Here is a 26,510-nt window from a genome sequence, read left to right as displayed (position 1 = left end):
ATAAAGTCCCTGTCTCAAAGAAGAGCGGCCCAGTGGGAGTTAGGCAGCTAAATATCTGTGAGGATCTGGGCTTCACAGCCTAGTTTTACATGTTCAGGGCCCAGGTGCTGCTTTACATTCTGTGCTGTGCCAGGGGCAGACCAGAAAACAAATTGTGACTCCTGGAGTCAGAATACTTCTCCACTACCCTTTGCTTTGAGTCATGAGTAAGTTACATCAACGCTGTTGGAGCAGCTTATCCCACCTCTGTGTACCTACCTCACTACCTCTGGCCAGTGTGTCCTGGTGGATAAAGCCAAACGTGCTCTTACTTCCTGCTTCTCTCTACCCCATTCCCGACAGACGCCTCTTGCAATTAATGCCTTTCCATCTGTCACTACATGTGCCACTTTATAATATTTACTCTGATATATGCTTATTTATAATAAAATAATAAAATATAATTATTAATTATTAATTGTTATTATTATTTTATTATTCAGTAGCACATAAGATCCCAATCAAACTCAAGGCCCCTCCTGTCCTAGGTGCAGTACAAATTCAGAATAAGAGACAATCCCTTCCCCCAAAAGCTTACTATTTAATTTGGGCCTCCAAGGGTAGGAGAACAGAACTATCATCCTCACTTTCTGGGGTTGGCGGGAGGAGAACTGAATGATGCCATACAACATGATGTTGCACTGTATTGGATGGCAGGTTAAAATCAAGAATCATGATCAGTTAGTGTAGTACAACTGATTTTGTTTATTTCTAAACTGATCCAAAATCCAGCCATGCCACATTTACATAGATAATACATGGGATAATATACCAAATTTGAATGCAAGAAAGAAAAACGTATTCCACATTTGCTTATTTTTTTAGTTTTATGTGCTGTACATGTACTGAACTGCCTTCAACTTTCATATCGATTGGAATCTTGGTTTGGCTCTCTGATCAATATTGCTTCATTAACATGAGAACAGATCAATAGCGATATTGATTGATTGGTCGGGTGAATTGAAAGTGTGCAGTTTTTCATATAGATACACCCCAGGCCTCGTTTCTTATCTAAAGGTGATAGTCTAAGTATAGAACGGGTATATTAGTACATATCTGCTTCAAATATATTCTGCGGTTAGTATACACAACCATCTACAATTGTGTATTACTTAGGCAATACAAAGTAGCACAAAAATAAAAACAGAAAATAGTCTTACATATTTTTGTGTTAGTTTTCTCTCCATTTCCAGTGCCATTTATTTTGCCTAACATTTACCGCAATCCTTTTCCTTTGTTTTCTTCTCCTATTTTCTTACAAAACAGTTTATTAGTCTCTTAATATAAAACATATATATAAAAAACCAGGAAATGACCCCAAAAATGTGTTTAGGTTCAAAAATGTATCTGTTTGTGCCCATTTAGAATATACTCATATACTGAGTATATATAGTCTGTGTTACAGTGTCCCTGAATTTCCCAGTATTAGCTACTCAAACAACGTGGGGTGCGTTTGATTTTTTGCCATTTTGTTTTAAGATGCACAGTTATATACGCAAGATTAACAAAAGCAGACGAGTCACAGGACTAGGCAAATCCTGTTGACACATTAGCGAGGTATTGTTCTCGTTGCCATTGTTATAGCTGCGCTCCAATTTGACTTCTAGTTATTAGTTCCCTGGAGTCCGAAAATTCAGATTTCATTTTATATCTGCAGGCTGCATCGAGGTTGTGCAGGGAGAACAAAAGATTGGAAGATGCAAACGTTTCTGGCACTTGCAGGTTTGATGCTTGCTGAGAACATTTGTGGTGCAGTGTTTTGGGGGTTGCATGCAGTCTAGAAAGCTCAGCCATGTTCCATATCACTAATAACCAATTTAGGTGCATTTATTTCTAAAGGATTCTTTTGTGCCAATAATTGGAGAGAATTTTTTCATGTGCTATTATGCCTCATATTTTATGTTAAAACTTTCTGTCTAGTAAAATCCCTATTATGGGTACAGACAGATCATGTGTCCTAGCATTCCACTGTCACAGCACTTACACTAGTGATTTGAATGTCGTCATCATATATGGAGACATCGGAGGAACGATTCCTTTCCATACAGTGCCATAAATCTGGGGTTTCAGAATTTTAACTTCACCCGCTAGCTCACACGCAAGTGTCTCGTTATTTTGGCCTCAAGCCCATTGTATTTAAGAGCCAGATAGTAAAGGCTAGAGTGACAGGGGGCGAGGAAATGGAAAACCTGAATTAAAAACCATCTGGAAATACTGCTTGTGTGTTTACAAAGAGTCTATGATAGTGATAACATCTTCAGAAATTGATGTGTTTCTTTCCCTGAATTCTTCTTTATTTTGGCTTCATCTCCACCCTTGTGTTAACGTCATCCCCATCCAGATCGTATTCTTCAACTTGGCCACTGGTCCACACCTTCATACGGTCAGTCAGGTCACTGCTTCTGGGAGCCAGGATGAAGTCGTAGATCAGGGCAGCACTTGCACCTCCCAGCATTGGGCCCACCCAGAAGATCTGAAATACAACATCAAACTCAGGTATTTCTTTCAGTGCGTTCCAAAATACTCATTCACTTTAGAGCCATTCTTGGAAACATCCTATGTTAGTCATTCATTTTCACGTTGGATTAGACCTGGAGGTGGTCACCTAATGGATTATGCATGGGGGTGGGAGCCAGGAACTCCAGAGTTCTAATCCTGGTTCTGATAATGAGTTGCTATGTATCTTTGAGCAGGTCACTTCGGCCAATATTGCCAAAGTTGTTGAGTGTTTAAAGTTAGGCACTTACAGAGAAAACATTTTGCATGTTCCTAAGTAAATGTGGTCTGATTTCCACTGAAACTATGGGAACTGCATATGCTCTGTGCCTCCAAAAATCAGGCCACATTCATTTTGAGGTAAAATTTTCAAAAGTGCCTAAGTGACTTAAGCTCCCAAATCCCCTGGATTTTCAATGGGACTTAAGCTTTAAATTGCTTAGGTGACTTTGAAAATTTTACCTTAAGTGCCTGTTATGGATTTAGGTGCCTACCTTTAGCTACACAAGTTTGAAAATTTTAAACTAAACTAACTTTCCTTTATAACCAAAGTTACATTTTTTGTAACTGGGAGATGGATGGCACGGTAAGCAGATTTATACAAGTTTTCTCAACTCTGTCTTTTATCCTTCAGTTTGGGATTTATTGCATGCCCCAAATGCTAAGAATAGCCCTACACGCTAATGTGTAGCATAGTGATCATTAAAGAGAGGGGAGAATACTGCATAAATTCACATTGCATGAGGATTTGTGCAATCAAATCTTACAGGCATAAATATTCATTGAAAGTGATTTTGAAAGTTGTGTGCAATTGTACTGGTGGAAGCCAAATTTCAAATTCTCATGCATGAGTATTCAATTCAATAATCCATGTACACTTATCGAATCAGGAAACAGACACTTTATCATGTGATTTTAAATGGACACACTTAAAGACTTTATTCAAGTTCTAGACAGTTCTAGTGGCATTCACCATTTTAAGCATAGGGAACATCTCTGAAATCTGTAGTATTTCCAATGCCCTGATCTAGGACAGCATGTAAGCAGATGCTTAACTTTAACCACATGAATAGTCCCATTGACTTCAAAGCAACTACTCACATGCTTAAAGTTATTCATTAGCTAAAGTGCTTTCCTGAATTGGGGTCAAAGGCCCCATATATTCAAAGGCATTTAGGTGACTAATTCTCATTTATTTCAATGGGACCTAGGCGCATACATACTTTGAAGGATCTAAGCCTAAGTGCTCCCACTGTAATTGACCAATCACAGCTCACAAACACAGCTTGAATATTGAGTACATGGCCAGAACTATGCAGTAGGTCTGTTCAAAGTTAAAAGATTGTGCAAAATAAGATAAATGGGATAATATTGAATAAGAAATAAAGTTGAGGAGTTTGTGATCTGCATGCAGTTATTTTATGGACTGAAAAAATGCTTTGTTTAACAAATGAAATATTAAGTTATTTGCTCAGCTCTGATGAGAATATATCTTCTAATGTTTGTATTTTTGAAGTGCAGTCATACTTTTATAATGCTTTTTATCCAAAGATCTTAAAGTAGTAGGTATACATGGCAATGCTTAACAATTATCATGAACTTCATCTTAGGTATTTGTCACTTAAATAAATTCCTGTAGAATGAATGATTTGAACTTACCCAGTGATTAGTAAAGTTTCTGCCAACCAAAGCTGAACCCAAAGACCTGGCTGGGTTAATTCCACAACCGGTGTAATCAATCTATGAGAAAGAAAGAGAACTAATGTTAGGGAAGTGATTCAGAATGTTACACGTTGCACAACAACAAAATATATGTGTCTGAAATACAGTTAAATCCATACGTAGTGATCACTTAGCAGGTTTGTGACCAACCAAATATGATTCTGAATGGAATCATCTATGGGGTCTTCTAGGGAATGGAATGGAAAAGAATAAGAATGGAGACTTCTATGGAAGGTGGAGCAGAATTGTACTCAAGGGGCCAAGGGTGGAAATCCGGCCCCATTGAAGTTAATGGGAGCTTTGCCATTTACTTTAATCGGACCAAAATCTCACCTCAGGTTCAGAGCAGTTGTGAATCAATGTAGCTTCAATTTTAATGGAATTATGCCAATATATATCCTGTGAGGACCTTGCCTGGTGCAACTGGGTATTTGGAATCATCTCTTAAAACCTGAGGTTGTCTAGTTTGGATAGTCTCTCTTACTGTCATTATTGAATATTTGCATATGCCATAGGAGTCTATGCCACCTTACAAAGGCCACAAAGACATGGTTCATATCCCAAAGAGCTTAACACTGAGATTATATGAGACCCACAAGAGATGACATCAGGCCAGGTTGGGGAATGGGAGATGTTTACAAAACAAAGCTATGATGTTACTTGACTTCAAAAAAGCTAATTCCTTGTTTTATCTTATTTTGTTATAATTCTATTTTTAAATGTAGAATATTGAATGTTGATGACTCAAGGCAAATCACTGTGGGGAAGGAGTGGGGTTTGGAGGAAGGATTTGAAGGAGAAAAGGACTGCATGGTGTACACAACCTGGGAAGACATTCCAGGAGCAGCAGGGGAGGAGTGCAGAGGTGGTCAGGGAAAAAGGAGCAAACAGAGTCTGGAGAATAGCAGAGCTAGTTTAGTGCAGTTCTTGGTGAGCAAACTGTGTCTTTCACCTCTGCTGGTTCTAGGTTCATGCTGAAGTCTAAGGAATGGCTGTTGCATTTGGAAATGAAGGCATTGTTTGACCTGTGTCTTTATAATTGTATAACAATGTCCCAAAGTACTGTATTAAGGAGTAATGCCATACAACCTGTAGAATTCAGAAGCCTACTTTGTATTAATGTACTTTATAAGGGTGGGTTGCAAAGATGATATATTCAGTCTTCAGTTGGCAGAGCTGGTGAGCATTTCAGGGTGATACCAGCAGGATAAGGGAGATTTAAGGGGAAGATAGGGACTGTGCAAGGTATTTTGGCAGGCAGGTTGGAATGTATGGCCTTCTGGCCATGAACAGAATAAGCTAGCCACTCCTGGAAAAATCCTTCCAAGGACCATTATGTGGGAATTTGCAGAGTATCGACAATGAGAATTAAAACTTACAGCAAGAAGATGTCCTAAGGCAACAGAGAGCCCAATGGCCAGAGGTGCTGATCCTGAGATATCATTTCTTCTCCTGTCTGTGGTGGCAAGGACACACAGCACCAGCTGGAAGGTGGCAATTATTTCAATGCCCAGCCCTTGGCCTGAATTGATTCCCTCTGCAAGCTGTATGGAGACAAGAAGAATAATTTCATCTGACATTCTGAGCCACATGCAGGTGAGACTTGAGGTTAAAAACTCATACTGTATTAGTTCCTCAGTGAGAAATTCTAGGCCAGTCAGGCAATTTCATCTCTCATGTTGCTTTTAATTGACCAAAAAGAGAAAATCTAGAGTTGAAATACCAGCCACTGTACTCATCACATGCCCCGGAACTGTTATTAGATGATACTGTAAGCCCTTCCAGCCACAAGTTAAAACTGAGCTCCTAGACACAGTGGCTTTTGGTAAAACAGCCAATTGCAGGTTTCTGCAATAAGAACATAATTTGTATGCCTATGAGAGACAGAAAGAACCCGGAATCTGCCATCTATAAGTTTAAGTTTACACACATCCTATCCATTGACTTGAGCTCTGAGTGTTCAGTGTACATATTAATTTCTTCCCAAAACCTAGGCATTGTAGAAAGAGATTGCACATTGCTCTGTCGTCGTACAGCATCAAATGCCAAATAAATGCAAGGGGAAGAAATAAAGCAAGGAGAAAGAGAGGTGGTGTGGTCCATTGGGTAGAGCACTGGTCTGGAGGATAAGAGACCTGAATCTATTCTTTACTCTGTCACTGATTTACTGTGGAACCTTGGGCAAGTCACATCATTTTTCTGTATCTTACTTTCCCCACCCTTTAGCTTTCATCTGCTTGAATTGTAATTTCCTCAGGACAAGGGCTATCTATTACTACCAGTTTGTACAATGCCTGGCTTTCTGGAGGCCCCGATCTCTTTTGGGGCCTCTCAGTGCTACCTGAAAAAAAGAGAACACTCACAATGCAAAAATGCCACACAGTTGCTGCTGAACCCTTCCGAAGGAAAGCAAGTTGTGGGGATGGACCACCAGCAATGACAGGCATAGACACAGCAATCTTGCTTCCACTCCGGTAAATCAGAACTAACTATTGAAATCCACAGTGTTACATCCCCACAAAATTGGCATGCATCAGATCAGGCCCTCAGTATCTAACATGTCATTGAGCAGCAAAATGAGTAGGTTTGCTTAGAAAAAAATGAAATTTGCTCATTTTTTGGAAGTTCCCTGGAAAACTTGTGCTCAGGAAACACACATGGATCATGCAGAGTACATGCAGAATGCTGTTTGTACTAGTTCTGTCTGTTACTCACTAAAACAGGGCCTCTTTCTGATCTCAGCTACACCGGTTTCAATGAGGTGTAACTCCACTGAACTCAATGTTAAGTGACACTGAAACTGGAATCAGGCCAATGTAACTGAGAAACAAGCCTGCTCTGCAAAGTTTAAACCCAATGTCACTGTTATCAGTAGGTTATCCCATCTGTCATAGTATCTGCATTAAAAAGTGCAAGGCCATACATGACAATAACATATTATAATGATATTGTGACCCATCTGGAACAAGGAAAGTACAGGAAATCATGTTTGAAAATCTGTTCTCATGAGTTTTCCAGCCTAATTTCCTTAGGAGAGACATTTGGATAACTTCAGAAAAGTATCCAAACTTTTGGATGCTTAACAAATTCCTTTAACTTTCACCCCTCACTAGTCACTTTCCTGTTTTTGCCTTTGCTATGAGGCTTTCTCCGTCTCTCCAGAGAAAGAGAAAAATGATTGGGCTGGAGCCTCATCTGGCCTAAACCAGCACAACTCCATTCAAGTCAGTGGAGCGACATCTCTTTGCACGAGTTGAGGGTCTGGCTTATGAATAACACATTTTTTCACATGTTGCTCGTGAAAAGAGCTGGATTGATAGCCCTACAGTTAGAAGTCATCTATTTCTCCACAGATGTCGAGTAGCGTCAATTGCAATGGTGTTATTGTGCGATGTGGACACCCATTCTCCAGGAAGTGGATTGAGACAACCAAACATCCATCTGAACAGTAATAACAGTTGGGAGCTTCTAGTCTTAACTTAATAAGAATTGATGGCTTGGAGATGAAAACCTCCATTATCCAAGCATCCATACTAAACCCTTGAGCCACACCACCCCCGCTCATCTATGGGTTATCAACCCATTGCATCTGCTCCTTCCCACCCAGCAATTCCAAAAAGGCAGTTTATTTATTTCATCCCAGCTGGCCCACCAGCCCGCCCTTCAAAAAATAAATCACTTTATTTATTTGCAAATACATGGGGCTTGTGCTCCTAAGTCACTCTGGGTAAGTCTACACGGCAGCTGGGCAGTGTAATTCCCAGCTCGGGTAGATGTCCGTGTGCTAGCTCTACTTGAACTAATGCACTAAAAAGAGTGGATATGGTGCCCCAGCCAGCGGCTCAGACTGTCTGAGTACATACCGAGGGTCTTGTTCCAGGGTCATACTCAACTGTGGCCACACTGCTATTATGAGGTGCTAGCTTGAGCAGAGATAATGTGTGCACATTTATCCACGCTGGGAATTATCCCTCCCGCGTGCTGTGGAGAGGTACCCTGAGGTATTTTTGAATATCCCACCTATCTATTGAATTTGGAAAGCCAAATGTTGAAATTTAGAAGCCAATTGCAGGTGCAGGTGCTGACCACCTATGAAAATTAGAACAATGAGACACAGGTCCCCAAATACAGCTATGGAGTCAAATTCTCTGCTGGTGTATCATTGAAGTCCTCAATAGCAGAGCGACAACTAGATTTGCCCTTCATGTCAAAAAATTTATTTTAAAATAAATTGCACCTTGAAAAACAGCTTTAATCCTTATCTATGGGAGGCGGAAATCATATTCTTCCTTCCCGCCCCCCCCCGAACAAAAGAGGCCCATGTTCAAAGGTCATTCTCTGTGTAAATCAACACTTATTGATGGGCTCTGTGGAATCAAAGAAAACCTGGAAAGGTCATAGGAAACCTTTACCAATGTCATAGGAAAGCTTTTCCTTTTGCATGGGCTTGTCAGACGTAATTACATCTGGCCTGAGAGGCACGTGCATTTTCACTGGAATAGCAAGGAGCGTGGGCCATGTTCCAAAACTCTACAAACCTGGACCAAACATGGGATGGTTTGCCCTGTTTTTTTCTCTATTCCTTTGGTCAGATGTCAGTAAACATGTGGTGCTATGGAGGTCTGTCTGCCCTGTCCTAGAGGGTCACTACAGTGATATACAAACTTGTATTAAGGCAATCTGGGGCCCTGTGTGCACCACAACATGGGGTACTCTATGGTTCCATCCCCACAACCATGCCATACATTTGGAGTGGAGACGGCAGGCAGCCCACTTTTCCCCCACAAAGTGGAGCAGGGTAACTTCTCCCCATACTTACCTCAGTAGCTGGGGTGTATCTGCTGGGATGAGTACGCCGGGCCTGCTGAAATCCTTTATCCCTTCCAAATACATCTCCCCCTTGCCAGGGTGGTGCTGATGGATTTACCTCTTTCACACCCCTTTGAGATGCATGAGGCAGTTCACGCCACTCAGAGCTGTTGTTTCAGGCTCTCTACAGACTCAGGCAGACATAACTATATTGGTTACACTTGGGTCAGGTTTGCAAGGTTTTCTTCACAACCATAGAGCTAAAAACTTCTTCTTTTTAAATGAAAGCTTATTTTTTATCTAATCACCTGACTCCAGGATCTGAGGCCCTAGGCATGAACAGAGGTTGCCTATGCCTTCATCTGAACCTAGTAGCATACAGTATTTCAGGATGACAAACATTCTACTGGATTTAACCATCAGAACATATGTAACAAGAAACATCACTGTTTTCATAGGAGCATGCGGTTCTGATGTTAAATTATTCCATTGGTCCCACACATCTGCTATCCCACATCTAGCACCATCTACCACATACCTGACCAAGGTGCTTGTCCTGCAATTGGACTTGCATGGCAATTTTACAGGATCGGAGCCCAGGTATGCAATGTTTTTATTAGGAAGTATTCCTTCCTGGCCTTTGCAGTGGTCAGCTAATGCTCTGAAACATGAGATTTGATCACCTCTCTAGTGTGGTGAGGAGCAGCCCATGTCCCCTTAAACTATGTTTTTGTGGTTTCAATTCAAACCCTTGACAGTTTTTGGCAGGTGAGTTTCCTTTGGTCTTTTTTTTTTTTTAAGCTAATATGCTAAAAAGAAAATTAGGAAGAAAGGGGGCCAGCTGGTTCTGAGGAGGTGGTAATAAAGGGCAGGGCCTGTCGCCTGTACATCTTAAGCTCAATCATAGAACCGTTTGGCACTCAGCAAAAGTCAGTCCCACCTGCCAGCTGTTCGGTGGTTTATGTGAAAGCAGTAGATGGTCCTTGTCCAGTTCCTAATGTTCACATCGCAAAACCCACTAGCCCAGTCCCTCCTCTAGATTGGCAGTTTCAGTAGAGAATGAGAGAGGATGGAAAAGCAAGTAACCTCTTATGTTTACAGGTAGCGCCTCAAAGTCGCGGTAAGTCGTATTGTGACTTCTGGTGCCATTGCCTATGCTGTATCTGACAGGAAGCCTTTGGCCCTCATGGATTCCAGGCCTACAACCATCCTGAGCTCTACATTGTACTGTATACTTGTTAAAACAATGGACTCAGTTTGCTGAACAAGTGGGAAGAGGCAAAGGTTGCTCTAAGCCCCCTTTACACCTCATGCTGGTGGGCCCTGAATTGGCGTCTGGCACAAGTTGTAACAGCCACCGATCTGTTCTAACTTACAGTGACTAGAACATCCCAGGGTGGCTCCAACACACCCCATGTTGGGGGGAAGGGGAACGGGATTCCCCCACATTCAGAGAATCCTCCATTGCCTCTTTAGGGCAGCTTTAAGGTCACTTGGTGCTGTTCCGGCACGAGAATCATTCTCAATAACCATACAGTATGATTTTAATAATTGCAGTAATAATTGCAATATTTTTTGACATCAGAGTCATACAATGCAAGCAACGGCTTGGGTTATACTAGTGCATTTCCGTGTTCTCTTTGTTACTGCCTTGCCTAAATGGAACAAAAATGAATAAAGAATGCCGGAAAGGTAATGGGACATGGGAAAGAGCATACACCACTGTCCATGTTATACCAGGTGCTGTATAAGAACAAAGAATGACCACTCAAAACACAAATTTGAAGAATACCAACTCTAAGAAGAGAGAGGAAATGTTTCATGTTGGAAACGAAGTATCATTGCTTGTAGAGAACCTAGCACAATAGGGTTCTGCTCCTTGACTCAGGCTCCTAGGGTATGTCTACACTGCACACCAAACCTGGGCTCTGACTCCGCTTTCAGCCCAAACCCACCTTCTGTCTGCACACTGACTAGGGTCAGCAAACATTCAGGAAGGTCCTCTTGATTTTGTTATGGAGTGATATCCGAGGGAAAGGACAGTATCACTCAGACACAGCACATCTACCTCTTCCAGAGATAATCTTCATCTGTACAAGCTTCGCAATTGCCCATTTCCGCAATGGCATGGTTAAAAGCCCTGAGCTTCATTACTTGAGCATTGATTATTAAGCGTTGCTCAGGGACAGCACACCGCTCCCTTTCAGCGATTATTTTTATCTATATAACACTGACAACCATTCATTGACTCCGTGGCCATGTAGAAGAGTGTGGTCTCTAAGTAAATCCATTTTGGCGTTCACATGCAGAACTGCAGGTAGTTCTTCCGCAGCACACTCCTGACTTAAAGTAGATAATGTCAAGAAACAGCTGTTTATTTTTGCCAATCTATTTTAATCAACACTTGGGATTACATCACCCACAGTTCAGTTCACACGGCCCATCTCGAGTCTTGGTAAAGGCAAGCAGGTGATGTAATCTGACGGGATGGTTCAACAGCCTGCAAGACTCAATGTACGTTTATTGTTCAAACAGTGATCGCTAGTGATCACGCATGGAGTGAGCAGAATTCCTTCTCTATGCAGTTGTGGGAAACATATGGCAACCACATTGCAAATAGCTATTAGAGGTAACAAAATGCTTCGCTCTTTGATTCGTCCATGAGTGGAGGTATTCAAGCTGCCTTCTTGCTGTTGCTTTTGATGGACATATTTAGCTGACCCATTTCCACCACTGTGAGCAGGAATGTGGGCAATTAATGGCATGTTTTCTTTCCTTTTGTTTTATCAGAGCAGGACATTTCTTAGTAGTCTGACTTCAAAACAGAAACAGGGAATGGGAAAATAAACTGGCCCAAGGTGAACCTGACTATGTACTTTTCTGGGGGCTTCATATTTTTTGCATTAGGGACAAAAGTACATCACGTCAAAACATGGTTCCAATTACATGGACAAGACAATAGAAAGGACATTATTATTTGTTCCCAAGGTGGTTTTATCACGTGGAATTGCCCTGTATCATCTAGCACCCTTCTAGCTATGTAGCATGTTTTTCAGGGGTTCAATTTACTTTTACATATCAGGGGATTGGTTAGTTTCTCATCATTCCTTAAAAATATGGAACTTTTTGCAAATGAGTACGTCACCCTTGCATAGGGGACATATTCATCTTTATCTCTTCCAAACACTTCTCTACGTGCCATACTCATATGTTTTCTCCTGGAATGAAAATTAAGCAATATGGAATGTAGAATTTCATTGACAATAACCTCCAGAGTTACTTTTAGTGCCATTCAATTCTAGAAATTAGAGGTGGAAAAGACCTGTTAGGTCTTCCCTTTAGCAGTACTGGAATTTTCCCTATAGTATGGCTTATCTAGTCTGGTTTTAAGGAAAGGGATTGTCATCACCTCTCTTGGGAATCTATTGCATAGTTTCGTAGAGTTTAAGGCTCAAAAGCAACATTAGATCATGCAGTCTGACCTCCTGTGTATAACAGGTAATTAATTTATATCTATATACCCCTATATTAAGCCCAAAATTTTAGTTAGGCCAAAGCATTGTAATCCTAGGAGACTAAACTGTGTGCTGCAATGTACTTTCCTGTCTCCCATCTCTACTGCAAGTTAGTCCCCCTAGACCATCCTAAATAATTATTCTCCCGTCTTCCACTAACAGGTAATGCATATTCATGCATTAACCCTGAAGAACCCCACATATGGCATAGCTTGCAAAAGACCTATATAGGACCGTGAGAGTTAAAAGATTCTTCCATTGTGCTGGGCTGACTGAAATCCTTAATTCCCCCAAACTTTCTTTTAATATTTGTAGAATGTAAATGCAGTGTGCACAGAACCTAGCATCTTTGGGGCAGTACTGTGATATATATCTTAATAATAATAAAATAATAAACTAATAATAATAATTTATAATAAATAATTTTCTTTTTGCAAATACAGACTAACACGGCTGCTACTCTGAAACCAACAAATAATTAGTATCTTTTCCCTACAGTGAACTCATTCTTTAGTATGTTAAGTTCAAGAAGCTTCTAATAACTAGCACTAGACATCCCCATATTTCCCACCATAGACATTAGCTTACCCAGTCCATCTCCCTCCCAGTGCAGGTCTGTTCCCTAAAGAACATTTCCTGCTGCTTTCCCCAGCCCAGTTTGAAGTATGCTAAGTGATGCAGCTCTCCCCACTTCTTTCAGGAGGCTGTTTCACAGACATTCACTCTCTGAAAGTGTTCCTTACTATTTAACCTAAACACTCCCCTCCCTAATCTTACCCTGTTCTTTCTAATGATAACTCTTTGTACCATCTTAAATGATTCATCTCCTTCTTTTCTGTTCATACCCTACAAATATCGATACACTGTTATCATACCTGTTAGTCATTGTTTAGCCAACCTACAGAGATTCATATTAAATTCTATGAATCGCATCTCATAAATCAATATCTGCAGTCCCCCCACACAACCATTTCTGTTGCTCGACCCCAAAGTCCCTCAGTTATTTTGTTGATACAGGATACCTTTCCTTGGACTGGCTCGTCCGTTGTTTCCATTAACTCAGGTAACTATGTCCCGACCACCACAATTCATGCTGCTGTTCCAATTGGATATGAGCAGCATCACTTCCTGTCCTAGCCTGTACTTAGTGTTTTTATGCACTGTGGAACTGTGGCAGCATTTAGTCCCAGTGATGGTGGCAATTCAATGGGGGACCAAAACAATCCCCCTATGTCACATGGTTATTTTTAAAGGACTTTGAGATATTGTAGGATCACAGCACTGAAGTCAATGGGACTGCTCACATGACTGAAGTTAGTACAAGCTGTGTTATCAGGCACTTTACCAACCGCAAAGCTCTACAAACCAGCATTTCTGATCTTCATTGAAAGTCCGGTTTATAGTCCAGTTGGCTCAGGGCCGGCAGGCTCCCTACCTGGCTCCACATGGCTCCCTGGAAGCGGTGACATGTCCCTGTTGCTCCTAGGTGGAGGAATGGTCACAAGGGGGTCGGAGTGTGGGAGGGGGTGCAGGGCTAGGGGTTGGGGTGTGGGACAGGGTGTGGGGTGCGGGCTCTGGGAGGGAGTTTGGGTGAAGGAGGGGGCTTGGGGCACTGGAGGGGTTTCAGGGTGCTGGATCTCAGGCGGCTCCTCACAGGCGGTGACCTGTCCCTGCTTTGTTGCATAGTATTTTGTTGAGTCAGGGTAAAAATGCACTATGCCCACAATCCGGCAAAGCACAGAAGTATGTGCATAACTTCAATCCCATTGAAATCAGTGGGATTACTCGCATGTTTAAAATTCCACATGCTTAAGTGCTTTGTCAAATCAGGGCCCAGATTCTGTGAATTATTATAAAGTTATTAATATTGTGATGAAGTTGTCCTCTTCATAACTCTGCAAAGGCTTTGCCATTCAGATTTATCTTTGTTTGTTACACAACAGGTAAAGCATTGAGAGTTCTCCCTGAGCTGACTATTTAATGATATGAAATCCTCAGTAGTTGGGTAATTGATTAATAATAACATGTTAATAATTGTTCTTCTGTATGGCCTTTTGTGGAAGAGCTCAAACCACTTGCCAAACACTAATTCATTAACAACATCCCTGTGAGACAAGCATTATTACACCCATTATTTATCTGGGTTTGACTTATATAGTGCAACTTGTCACAAATCTCTGGGACACAGAGAGGTTTAACTGGTTTTTTGTCTAAGGCCACACAACAGGGGCATGCTCCAAAGCCCATTGAAGTCAATGGAAATCTTTGGAAAGACTTCATCAGCCTGTCGGTCAGTGATAGGACCTGCAGTAGAATATGGGGGCACAACTTCCTGTCCTCTGCCAGACTCCCTCCCAACAAATACAGATGAGAGAATTCTAGGTGCCAGCCCAGACATTTCGCTAAGCACAACAGCTGTCTTCCATTCTTTGGACAGTAGACAACCTCAGATAATAAGACCCAACCACCATCCTCCCACCCTCTCCACTACATGGTGAGAAACTAGTCATTCCTTTTGTGTTACAGGGCCCCACATGCTATAAAGAGAAGAATAATGGCTTCATTTGTATTAAACCGACGTATATAAATCTAACATATGCATCCAGTGGCAGACAGTAAATGTCAATATATCTACAGGGCTTTCATTAAACATCGCCAGTGTGAGGCAAAGCATTTGTGGAAGAGTCTCATTCCACTTTACCTTTGTGTATTCCCCTGGGAAAGTTTCCTTGTGAAATGATTTTTGATTTTGCTGTTTGGGAATAAACTAGGAAGGTTTTGTTTTCTAAACTGAATTAAAACTGAGTAAACAAATCCTTTTTAGAAGCATGTTTGGAGCACTTAATTATACAGATAAACTATTTGTTACCTCCTTCATTGGTAACTTGTGACTATGACAATCTCCCACTGTATTTAGACACTGGAATAACTATCTGGCTTTGTATAAACACCACAGTGTGGGCACTTGTTGATTGCCTTGGAGTAGCGTTCGTTTTATATTTCTAAACCCAAACGCCAATGAAACTGTGAAATCTTCCTTGGAATTAAGGGGATATTCAGAGACTTCTCAAGCCCGAGGTAGTTTATACCTTTAAACTCCACTTTCTAAAGGTAAAATGTGGCCATATTAATATTCAAATAGGCTTCTGGAGTGAAGACAGCAACTCCTGCTCTCTCATTTCTCTGCCCTGAGCAGCAATATAGAAGCAACATGAGAAAAAGGGCTAAGGGCCAAATTCTGTCTTCATTACATCCACGTCACCTCTGTCTATTCTATTCAGGATATCCTGTGGCCCACATCACCATATATTGTCTTTAGATTCATCAGAAAGGGATTGGGGAGAGAACATGGGAGTGAGAGTGAAGAGCAGCAATAATAAGGGAGCTGTGCCGCAAGTTGGAAGGGTTCGAGAATCGGAGAAAGACCGGCTGTCTGAGGTGTAGATTGTTTTCCCGGTGGAACCCAGGACACAGCAGGATTTCTAGGCCGCATCCCCTAACCCAAGTGGTGGATTAGAGACCTGCGCCTCTGTCAGGGAGAATAACTTTTCAGCTTGGAAAAGAGGAGACTAAGGGGGGTGATATGATCAAGGTCTATAAAATTATGAGGTGTGTGGAGAACGTGAATGAGGAAAAGTTATTTACTTGTTCCCACCAAATGAAATTAATGGATAGAGGTTTAAAACAAATAAAAGGAAGTTCTTCTTCACACAGCGTACCGTCAACCTGTGGAACTCCTTGCCTGAGGAGGTTGTGAAGGCTAGGACTATAACAGGGTTTAAAAGAGAACTGGATAAATTCATGGGGGTTAAGTCCATTAGTGGCTATTAGCCAGGATGGGTAAGGAATGGTGTCCCTAGACTCTGTTTGTCAGAGGGTGGAGATGGATGGCAGGAGAGAGATCACTTAATCATTACCTGTTAGGTTCATTCCCTCTGGGGCACCTGGCATTGGCCACTGTTGGCAGACAGGAGAGTGGGCTGGATGGACCTTTGGTCTGACCCAGTATGGACATTCTTATGTTCTTAACTTTGTTGAGATATTCAGACACTTTTCCCCTCCCATTTGTCTATTTATTTTCCTGTCCAAGACAGAGGACAGGCCCCGTGTAATTGATTTAATGGAATAATATGCTGTCCTAAACTCAGATTTTATTGTCTTCAGTAGAGCTCTTCCCACTTACCATCAGCTCTGAATTCAGTTCTAAATTTCAATGTAATTATTTATTTTTCATTGGGATTTTCCTTTTAGAACACATGGTACCAGGTTCTGCTCTGATTCCCACGTATGTAAATCCAGAGGGGATTTACTGAGTTCTTGTTGTTATTGCTATTATATTGTTATTCCTGTTTGTATTGGGGCAGCATCTAGGAGCCCTCGTCATAGACCCAGGCCCGCAATGTGCTGGGTGCTGTAGAAATACAAAACCAAAATTATAAAAGCAAAAAGACAAGCTCTGTCCCTGAGAGCTTTTTATCAAATATAAGACAAGAGACAACAGATGGAGGCAGACCAACAGGGGAGCACAAGGAAACAATGAGACAATTTGGATGTACAAAATAAATGTCATTTCTCAAAAATGAAATTTGCATCATGATACTTATTTTTTAAAAAAATCCTGGAATGACAAATTCCTAAAATGGCTAATAAAGATCACTTTTACATTTTGAATTTTTTATCAGCCTTTGTCAGTTAGTAGGACCTATTGTTATCTAGTGTTTCCAGTTAATCTAGAGAGTGGGAAAGCAAACACTCAATGACTATAAATCACTGTGAAAAAAGCAGGAAACTTCTATATGAGAACAGGAAATTTTCTACAGCTGTTTTTTCCTCCTTTAAAATTTGTGAACTAATTTGGTGCTCAGAGAGAAAAAAAGGGTTGTCATAGATTTGTCTTTATACAACTCTGATTCCTACATTTTCTAGGATTCTCTTATCCTTTAAATAGCTGCCATCTTCCATCCACCCAGACAGCCACATTTTCGGCTGGCATAAGTGGACACAGCTCCATTGACTTCCATAAAGTTTTACCCATTTACACAAGCAGAGAATTGGACTCGGAGACTCCCACAAGCTACTTCCATTACCTCATTCCTTCCCTCCATCCTGCCTCTCACCAGAAAGACCTCTTCCCCTCCCCATTTATTTCGAGATTACTCCCTCATGTGTCAGATTCCCAGTCCGGATCAATACAGATAGCTACTTTTTTCATGCCTAGTGAATCTCAACTGGATTTGTCTCATCCCTAGAAAGGAAGGCTTGGTAGCCCTGCGTGGCCTGGGGCAAGTTTCACCTATACACAGCTCTGCCAGGGCATCTCTTCCAGTGAAATCTGTGATGCTTGCTCTGCTTCTCGTAGGCCTGGCCTGAGCCTAAAGTGAAAGATGCCAAATCAAAGATTCTAGAAAGTAAAATTCACTGCTTAGCCACAAAACAGGCAGGGTGGTGGCAGTGAGAGTTTCCTACAAATCTTAGCTAACACGTCTCCACTTTAGAATGGAATACTCTAGATCAGAAAACAAATTTCACCAAAAAATTTTCAGGGGGTGGGGGGAGGAAGTTCTGGTTTTTCACTGAGGAAAAAAAAAGTCATCAAATATGTTCCAGACAGTTCTACTCACTCTTAAATTGCTGGGACCTCCTCAAGGGGTTTAAAAAGATTGCACATTTCCTTTTAGTAGCTTGAACAAAACTAATAGGTATGATTAGGTCTATTGTATCCCATTCTTATGCAATTCTATAGATTTTCTATAGATTTGAAGTTAGAGAATAATATTTTGTATTTAAATAGCACATTTATTCCGAGGATTTCACAGCACTTTCCAAACAGGAATGTTTACCTCCTCCTAATACTCCTCTAGCCACCACCATCCAACTGCCAGTGGTCCACTTCCGGGCATAAAACATCCCCAGGGGTGCTCTATTCTAAGCCTAGAGACTGGACTGGCAGGTGGATGGTCCCAAAAAGTGATTCTAGAAGCCAGGGATTGCTACCCCCCTTTCCTCCATCCACACCCACTGTACTATGAGCCAGGGTGCGGTTTAGCAGCTGCCACTGTAGCTCTGTGCCATTTAAGGAGCTCCCACACTGAGGAAATCTTCAAGCGGCCAGTTCAGCTGGTTTTATGGCTGCTTCACTCCACTGGATAGAAGCATTATCATACTGTAGGTTCAGGGCCATCATGTCAATTATATTTTCTTAGGAAGGGGTCAGGAGGGGATAGTTCCATGCATTAAGCAGATGTGCTGATTGGGTGGAATTAATACCTCCAGACAAACCGTATTCCCTAGACACTACGCACGTTGTGCAAGGATCTCATTTACTTAGTGATAAGACTATCTCATACGTATAGTAGAGAAAAAAGCTGGGTTCAGTAATTTCTTTTATTGGACCAACTCTGTTGGTGAAAGACACAAGCTTTGGAGCTAACACAGAGCTCTTCTTCAGGTCTGGGAAAGATATTCAGAGTGTTACAGCTTAATACGTGTTCCAACTTGTATTTAGCTGTGACACGCTGAGGAACTTTCCCAGACGCAGTGTTGAAGAAGAGCTCTGGGTATGCTCAAAAGCTTGTCTCTCTCACCAACAGAAGTTAGTCCAATAAACGATATCACCTCACCTACTTTGTTTCTCTAATATCCTGGGAGCAACACAGCTCCAACAACACTGCAAACAGTTATAAGTATAGTGTATATATTGGGCGTGACTCGCCCATTGCAGAGAGCACAGGACATTTCTGGGGTGGTAGAGAGCAGCTATGCTGCATGAGAAACACTAATCACTCATTTTTGGGTAGGGAAGGAAAGAATAACTTCTCCAAGTGAAACTGCATCAGGACACTAAAAAGGTAACATAGCCAGGAAATAATGGCTAACTCTCTTGTTCTTCCTAAATTAACTATAACATTTACCCGAGGGCTCCAGTTGTATGTCTCATTCAAAAGGTGGATCTTCTCTCACTATGGAAACAAGTTACTAACATAGCAACACCACTGCGGTTTTCAAACAGTGATTTTCTTGTGCTCTGTATCTTATCAAAGTCACCCATCTCCCTAGCCAAATGCTGTTAGCTAGTACTCTGGTATGAAGTTCAGCTAAAAGACTGAAATATTATAAGGACAATTCTATAGGTCTCTTCATCCCCCCCAAAATCTCAAAGAGCTCTACAAATTATATATTGTATGCAAGGATCATTTTGCCCACCACCGAAATGCAGCCACCTCTGGAATGCAATACAGCAGCTATAGTGTGTGTTTAATAATGCAGAACATAACAACACAACAGACTAGGCCAGCAGGAGAGAGAGAATACTGTGGTTAATTGAAACCACAGGGGGAATTTAGGTATGCAGAATGTAATTACTTATGTTGAAATGTGATCAGGGAGCAAGGACTTAAGTCTTTGTCTTATAAAAAGAGTGTCATGCCCTCTATAATGTCTGTAAGAAGTCCAGACCTCAGATTTATGTCTCATCTGTCCAGTGGCACCTCCAGGAGTCCAATACTCCATAACATGGGTCTGGCTCAGAGGAAAAAATCCTGCCTACTTATTCACCATCCTTGACTTTCTAAAACACTGGGGTTTTCTTTGTAAGTTCCACCACTCAACTCCTGACTCAATCTGATTTTGTTTAGTTTAAGATTCTATGAGATCACAGTCTGAGGGCTCAGCCATAATGAAAGAGGGAAACAGGAAAAACTGAATCACCACAGCACAACATATGAGCCCTCCTACCATCCACAGAAGCCACTCCTGGCACAGTGGTGATAACACAGCCTCAGAGAGACCAGAGCTTTCTCTAATATGCGATAAGAGCTGTGTGAATAACTAATTCTTTGGTTTGGTGGCAGAACCAGAAAAAAAAAGTGTTTTGGGTCCACCCAACACTGAAATGTTTTCAATTTTTCAATGAACTAAAAACAGGACAAAAGTTTGACCCAAACCCAAAACGTTTCATTTAATTTTCAAGGAGGTTTTTTTAAGTCCTTTCAAAAAGTCAGCCGAAGTAAAATTCAAAACGAAAAGTCATTTGACATTGAAAAACGGAAACGATTCGTTTAGAAAATATCAAAATGACTGCCGGGCTGAGAAATCAGTCCTGGTGCTGAACAAGACTCAGAGACCACGGCTTGTTCTCCTCAGAGAGTTACTTGCATTGAACAGGTGCGCATGGATTCGCCCTGTAATTGCAAATTGCTGGGGAGGGAAGGGGCATGAAAGTAGTGGTTACTGCCGAGCACTGATCCTGCTGTGGTGAAGAGCTGCTGTTGTGGTGAAGCCCCCTCCTTCCTCTTTTGGGCAAGACTTTTGAGTCATCTCCAGGCCTGGTTAACCAGACACCATAAAACCATTTTGCATCCCAGCTTGTACATTCATGCGTCTGCCACTGTTGATTCATCAGTGGAACACAGCCTACTTGACTATGGGTGTGGCAGAGGGACTATCCATTAGAGAGAAAGTCCAAAGCACACTCGAGGAACAACGTGTAGTGAAACCCATACAAAAGGACACCTTTATTAGTGTGATCTCCTTGGAGACTGCTCCAAAATATCTCCGAATATACTGAATCCAATTGCGTTCTGGCTTTGTTAGAAAGACATCTCCTCTATGTAACCAATTTCTGTCAGTCCACTGCATGCTCCCTTAAAACAGAGCTGATTGTATTTATTGTTCTTGTTTTTCCTCCTCTGTCTAGATTAATCTCCTCTAGTACTCATATTTATTTTCCTTGCTTTAAATTCTTTCATTTAATTTAAGGCAGAATTATCACTAGTTTTCCAGACTTGAAGAAAGGTCTTTTAGAACAAGCAAGGAGCTTGCTTGCTAAGCTTCGCAGTGGGGTTCTCAGCAGCTTTAATAAGTATACAAAGCCACAGAAAGTGCAGTAAATTATGAATTCATGAAGCAGTGCATACATTTTTCACAATCTTATAATTTCAGCCATAGGAAAAATTGACTTAAAATTGGCATAACATATTTTACTGCAATCTGATAGAAGTGTTGAGATAATCATTGATGGGCAGCAAATATCTTTGCTACAGCAGTTATCTGACCACATATCAGTTGCCTCTTGCCTGCTTTTCATTAACTTAAGCAGGTTGTTGACCATTAGTAGTCTGTTTAGCGTAAGTAAATGACATGTTAACAATCCATAGCTTACAGATCTGTCTCAAACATAGAATAGTCAGCTACATTCAAAAGCCAAGGTTGTGTGTCTTGGATTTACTCTGCTCTTACAGTTCTACCATGTGGAAACTAGTTTGGGGTGAGAAGCTGAAATCATCAAAAAATGGATGCAAGTTGATGGAAAGAGATGCTTCCTCTGAACTGCAAACAGATACCTTTCCTGTGTTAACACTGTGTTAAAGACTGACAAGGGAGGGCCAGATTTTTAGAATTGCACATACCCAGCTTGTCTCTTACTGTCCCTCAGCACTAGTGTCTGATTCAAAGCCTGCTGAACGAAATAAATGTATTTCCCTTCATGGCAGTGGCTTTTGGATCAGGCCCTTTTAATGTGGTCGTCTTAGTGTAACACTGACAGGCCCCAGGCATCGGCGGGCAGGACTGAACCTGGGACTTCTAGAGTTAAATGCATGAGCCTCAAGCCATATGGCTCTTAGCTAAGGCTGGAGAGCAAACTCATTAATCTCCTAGTGGTCTCAGTGCCATTAGAGGGGACAGAACACCAGACCCAGCAGGTGTGTGGGTTACATTAGCACCGTATAGTCCCTAAAAGTAAACCCTTTAAAGGAGTTCAATACCTTTCCCTGCTCCCTCCCTCCACCCTCTTTCTCTGCACCCTTGCATCTCTCTTGGTGTGTTTTGTTATAACTGCTGTCATTTTGCTCAGTTTGCTTGCATTTCTTTTTGTCTGTTTGGTTTGCTGTTGATAGGCAGAGAGGGTCACTATTACCACGATGCACACATGCAGGTCTGAGACTGCGTATCCACAGCAGGTGGTCTATTCACTCACCCTTGTCATGTGCAAAGGTGCTTGCACTTTTGGGGGGGGAGGAGGGGGCTCATGAAAACTGAGAAAATTTGACCCTAATAAACTCTGATGATGTTACAACAGAAACCACTCCTCTAGGAACCATAGCCCAGCCTAAAAGCCCCTTCTTTTTTTCCCCCACACATTCAGAGTATTGTACCCTCTCATTCCCACTGAAAGCACAAGCAGCTGAAGCTGTTGGCAATAATATAAGTTCTATCCCTTCCCTATTGTACTCTAGTTAAAGCGGGCAGCACTGTGCAAAGGCAGATCTACATTGTTTCTGCTTATCTTCTGTTTAAGGGCGGATCCAGCCTGCTCTGAGGCTTGACCTGTGCGTTTTTTTCCCATGTGACCTATCGTGACAGGTTCTGAAAAACCCTTCTTGTCAGGGCAGCTGCTGTGCTGTTTTCCCCGGCACCGAACTTAGCCACCCAGCCAATCTGGACTGGCCAGTGGGAAGCAAATAAACTTGTTTTCCTCTCTATTTCTCTCAAAGGGAAAACAACAGCTGCTGCTCTCCCCATCTCCAGGGAGATTCCCCCACCGAGACTCCAGCCAGAACATTTAGCACTGAATGAAAAATCATTTCTTCTGAATATTTGACAATGAAGACCATTGATACTCACGCTCGCGATGTCACCTTAGAGAGCTACAGTAACTGCATGATAAGGGTGCTGACCAGTGTCCTGGACAAATTCCAACTTGGGGATATGGTCACACACGGCGCTGGAGCCATAAAATACCATGGTTTTCCCCTGCAGGGTACTCTCTTCCCCTAAAAGCACAAATTCCATTGAATTCCACTGAGTTGCTGTAAAGACTCAGAGGCTTCCTTCCTGCAGGTCAGGTGGAATTTTTAAGGTTCCTGGGGTAAAATCGAGTCCCACTGAAGCCAATGGCAAAATTACCATTGATTCCACCCCGACATTTTGCATATGCAATTAGATTTAGTACATACATTGGCTGGCTGGGAGAGCAATGGGGTAAAATATTGGCTCATCTGGGGAAAAAATAGTCCCTGATTTTGTGGTATAGTGCCTAAAGGCTGAGGCCACATGCCCAAGTGGAGGGAACATTTTCTCTCAAGAAGTGGTTCTTTCCCTCTCAGAGCCAGCCTGTATTTGCTTTATTATCCCTGTAGGCTTTTCTCCCTGCCTTCTTATCATTCCAGCCCTATCTTCCCAGTCTTGCCCCCTGCCTCCCAGACTCTTCTCTTCGGGGCCCCCAGCTCGTGCAGTGTAACTTATAACTTAGGGGGTAGTCCAAGAAACAAAAGGGGGTTTGTCTGGTGTCATGTATCCACCCAACAAAAGTCCAGGTTCAGGGCTCTGGGATTTAGGGTGAACCAGTGCACGAGGGTTTCATGGCTGGCCAGCGTGCAGACGGGGAAATCCAAATGCTAACAATCTGGGAAACAGACCACCCGCATTTAATGGCAGCTGGCCGCTAGGTATTTGCAGGAAACCTCTTTGGTTACATCATGTCCCATGTGCTTCTCTCCTGCATGGTCTAGTTCCCTCTAACACTGGTTTCAGAGGGAAAGAGTACATACCGTTTTTAGACCCTGATCCAAAGCCTATTGAAGTCAATGGAAAGATGCTCATTGATTCCCATGGGCTTTGTGTCAGGCCCATAATTATTATCAAAATTTGGAAGCTGAGTGGATAGATGGATCATCAAATCCTCTGTATCCACAGATTCCGGAGAGGTAAACAAGCAACTAATATTGCAATAAGAAAAGGAGTAATTTTGCGGATACAGACTAATACGGCTGCTACTCTGAAACCTAATATTGCAATGGAGCATGAAGACCAATGACACCCGCTTGTTTCTCTGGAGTAACTTATTAAATACCAACTTTTACTATATTTTTCATAATTTCATTGTAATTGCCTGTAGACACCACCGCATGTTAAACCACAACACATTATTTGTTCATTTAATACTCTTTGACTTGTTCTGTTTGTTTTCTCTTGCCCATAAAGGGCTTACCTGTAGCAAAAGACACATTCTGATCAAAACCTTCTCTTGCAAATATGCCCCGTGAATTAAACTGGGTGCTGAATATTAATGTCACAAACTGCCACCTTAAATTCTTTATATGGGAGGGAACATCCAGAAGATTTGAAATAAGTGCACTGTACAGAATCAGCTGGAGTAACTAGCCATAAGGGAAAAGGAGTACTTGTGGCACCTTAGAGACTAACCAATTTAAATTGGTTAGTCTCTAAGGTGCCACAAGTCCTCCTTTTCTTTTTGCGAATACAGACTAACACGGCTGTTACTCTGAAACTAGTCATAAGGGAAATCCCAGTTTTAATATTCCTGTAGGTAACACTAACAAGGTGTTTGTGGCTATGTGACTGACATTGAAAATAGGCTCATTCTAAGCCAAACAAATGCTTAAAGATATGTGGATCCATTTAGTTGCCACTCTGGTCAAATGCCAGTGTTTTAAGGAGGAACAGCTTCACTGAAATGATTGGAGCAGCTTTATTGAAATTACTGTCCACAGTCGCACAGCCACAAACATCTGGCTGTAAAAGTATTGAAACCAGGGCTCCTATTATAGACAGTTGCCTCACCTCCTCTTGGACAGAGCAATGCAGAATTCAACATTTCCATAAGTGTATTTCTAAACAAACAAAAACACAAGAAGTGGCAACTGTAACTCGGTGTCAGAGAGCAATTCGGCTCTCAGGGTAACGCAACACGTACATTTCATTGTAGATTTTTGACAACAGGATTTGCTTTGCTACAGATCTCGCTCCCTCCTCCCCCCCCATCTTTTTCTCTTTTTCTCTCTGTGTTTAGTTAGGTACCTATGTTCTTAGCCTCCATCCTGGGGTTATCTGAGCCCCTAATTAGGTAGCCTATACAGAGTAACCTGAAAAAAATAAATATATATATTCGTCTATGCACATTAAATGGCATCACCAGAAAAGATATGTAGATTGAGATTTTCAAAGTCTGCTAAGGTATTTGGATACCCAATTGCCAATACTTTTAATGGGAATTGGGCATCTAAATCCTTTAGGCAACTTTGAATATCTCATGCTTGACGTACAAAAGCAAACACAAACATAATGTGATTCCAGTAACCACCAACATACGACCTTGTTTCAGGAAAAAGAGGACCTTCTCTTTGATCTCTGTCTTATAGAGGATGGTTTGTATATCTGTAAGCTTACAGTAGTAGCTGTACTAGCAAGTGACAGCATGAGCCCTAAAAACTTTATCCCATAGCAATTGAAGTCAAGGCAAAGGCTCCCATTGACTTCAGTGGGCTTTGGATGAAGCCCTATTTTAAACACAGTGTCTTGCATTATGACTGGCTGCCTCAAACAATCTCCAGACACCAGACTGCCCTCCTCAGTAGGTTAGTGATCTTACATTAAAACTTCTGCTTGAAAGTGGGAAAGAAAAAGTTATCAGCTTTACCGCATTGAGCCCAAGGGAGTTGTTTGGAAGAGATGAAGTGACTCCAGAAAGAATCGCCGTGGCTACCACTGCTCCTAGGCACTGGGCAACGATGTACATGAAAGCCTTCAAGACGCTGATCTGACAGCTCAGCAGAAGACCCAGGGTCACCGCTGGGTTCAGGTGGGCACCACTGATGTGACCCACACTTTGTGCCATGGTTGCAATCGCGATCCCAAAAGCCAGCGAGACCTTCACATTGTCTTGAGTGGCTGTGGCTGTCTTGTTGCCAACTACAGGAAAATTGTAGCCCAGTGCTGAGCCAATGCTGATAAAAATAAAGAGGCTCATGGCTAAGAATTCAGCCACTACTGCCCTCCAAAACATTTTCTTTTTGAATTCACTAGCCATCTTTTCTCTCTTTCTCTCTCTCTCCCTCCCTTCCCCTGCTTGATATTTCTCTTTTGAGATCGGAGGAGAAAGCTGAAGAAAAAACAGAGTTCTTGGATTAT

At 41.8% G+C, this 26,510-nt stretch overlaps 1 protein-coding gene across 1 annotated transcript; it reads right to left on the bottom strand.

Annotated features, from left to right (window-relative positions):
- Nucleotides 1-747: 747 nt before the first annotated feature.
- AQP1 (aquaporin 1 (Colton blood group)) lies at nucleotides 748-26,491 on the bottom strand. Its single transcript, XM_074946389.1, has 4 exons — nucleotides 26,020-26,491; nucleotides 5,637-5,801; nucleotides 4,195-4,275; nucleotides 748-2,512 (listed from the first exon to the last, which is right to left on the bottom strand). The coding sequence occupies exons 1-4, from the start codon at nucleotides 26,407-26,409 to the stop codon at nucleotides 2,333-2,335; spliced, it is 816 nt and encodes a 271-aa protein (XP_074802490.1). The 5' UTR covers nucleotides 26,410-26,491; the 3' UTR covers nucleotides 748-2,332.
- Nucleotides 26,492-26,510: the final 19 nt, after the last annotated feature.

Source organism: Natator depressus, chromosome 2, assembly GCF_965152275.1.
Source record: "Natator depressus isolate rNatDep1 chromosome 2, rNatDep2.hap1, whole genome shotgun sequence".
NCBI lineage: Eukaryota > Metazoa > Chordata > Testudines > Cheloniidae > Natator > Natator depressus.
This window is presented reverse-complemented; position numbering and strand designations above follow the sequence as displayed.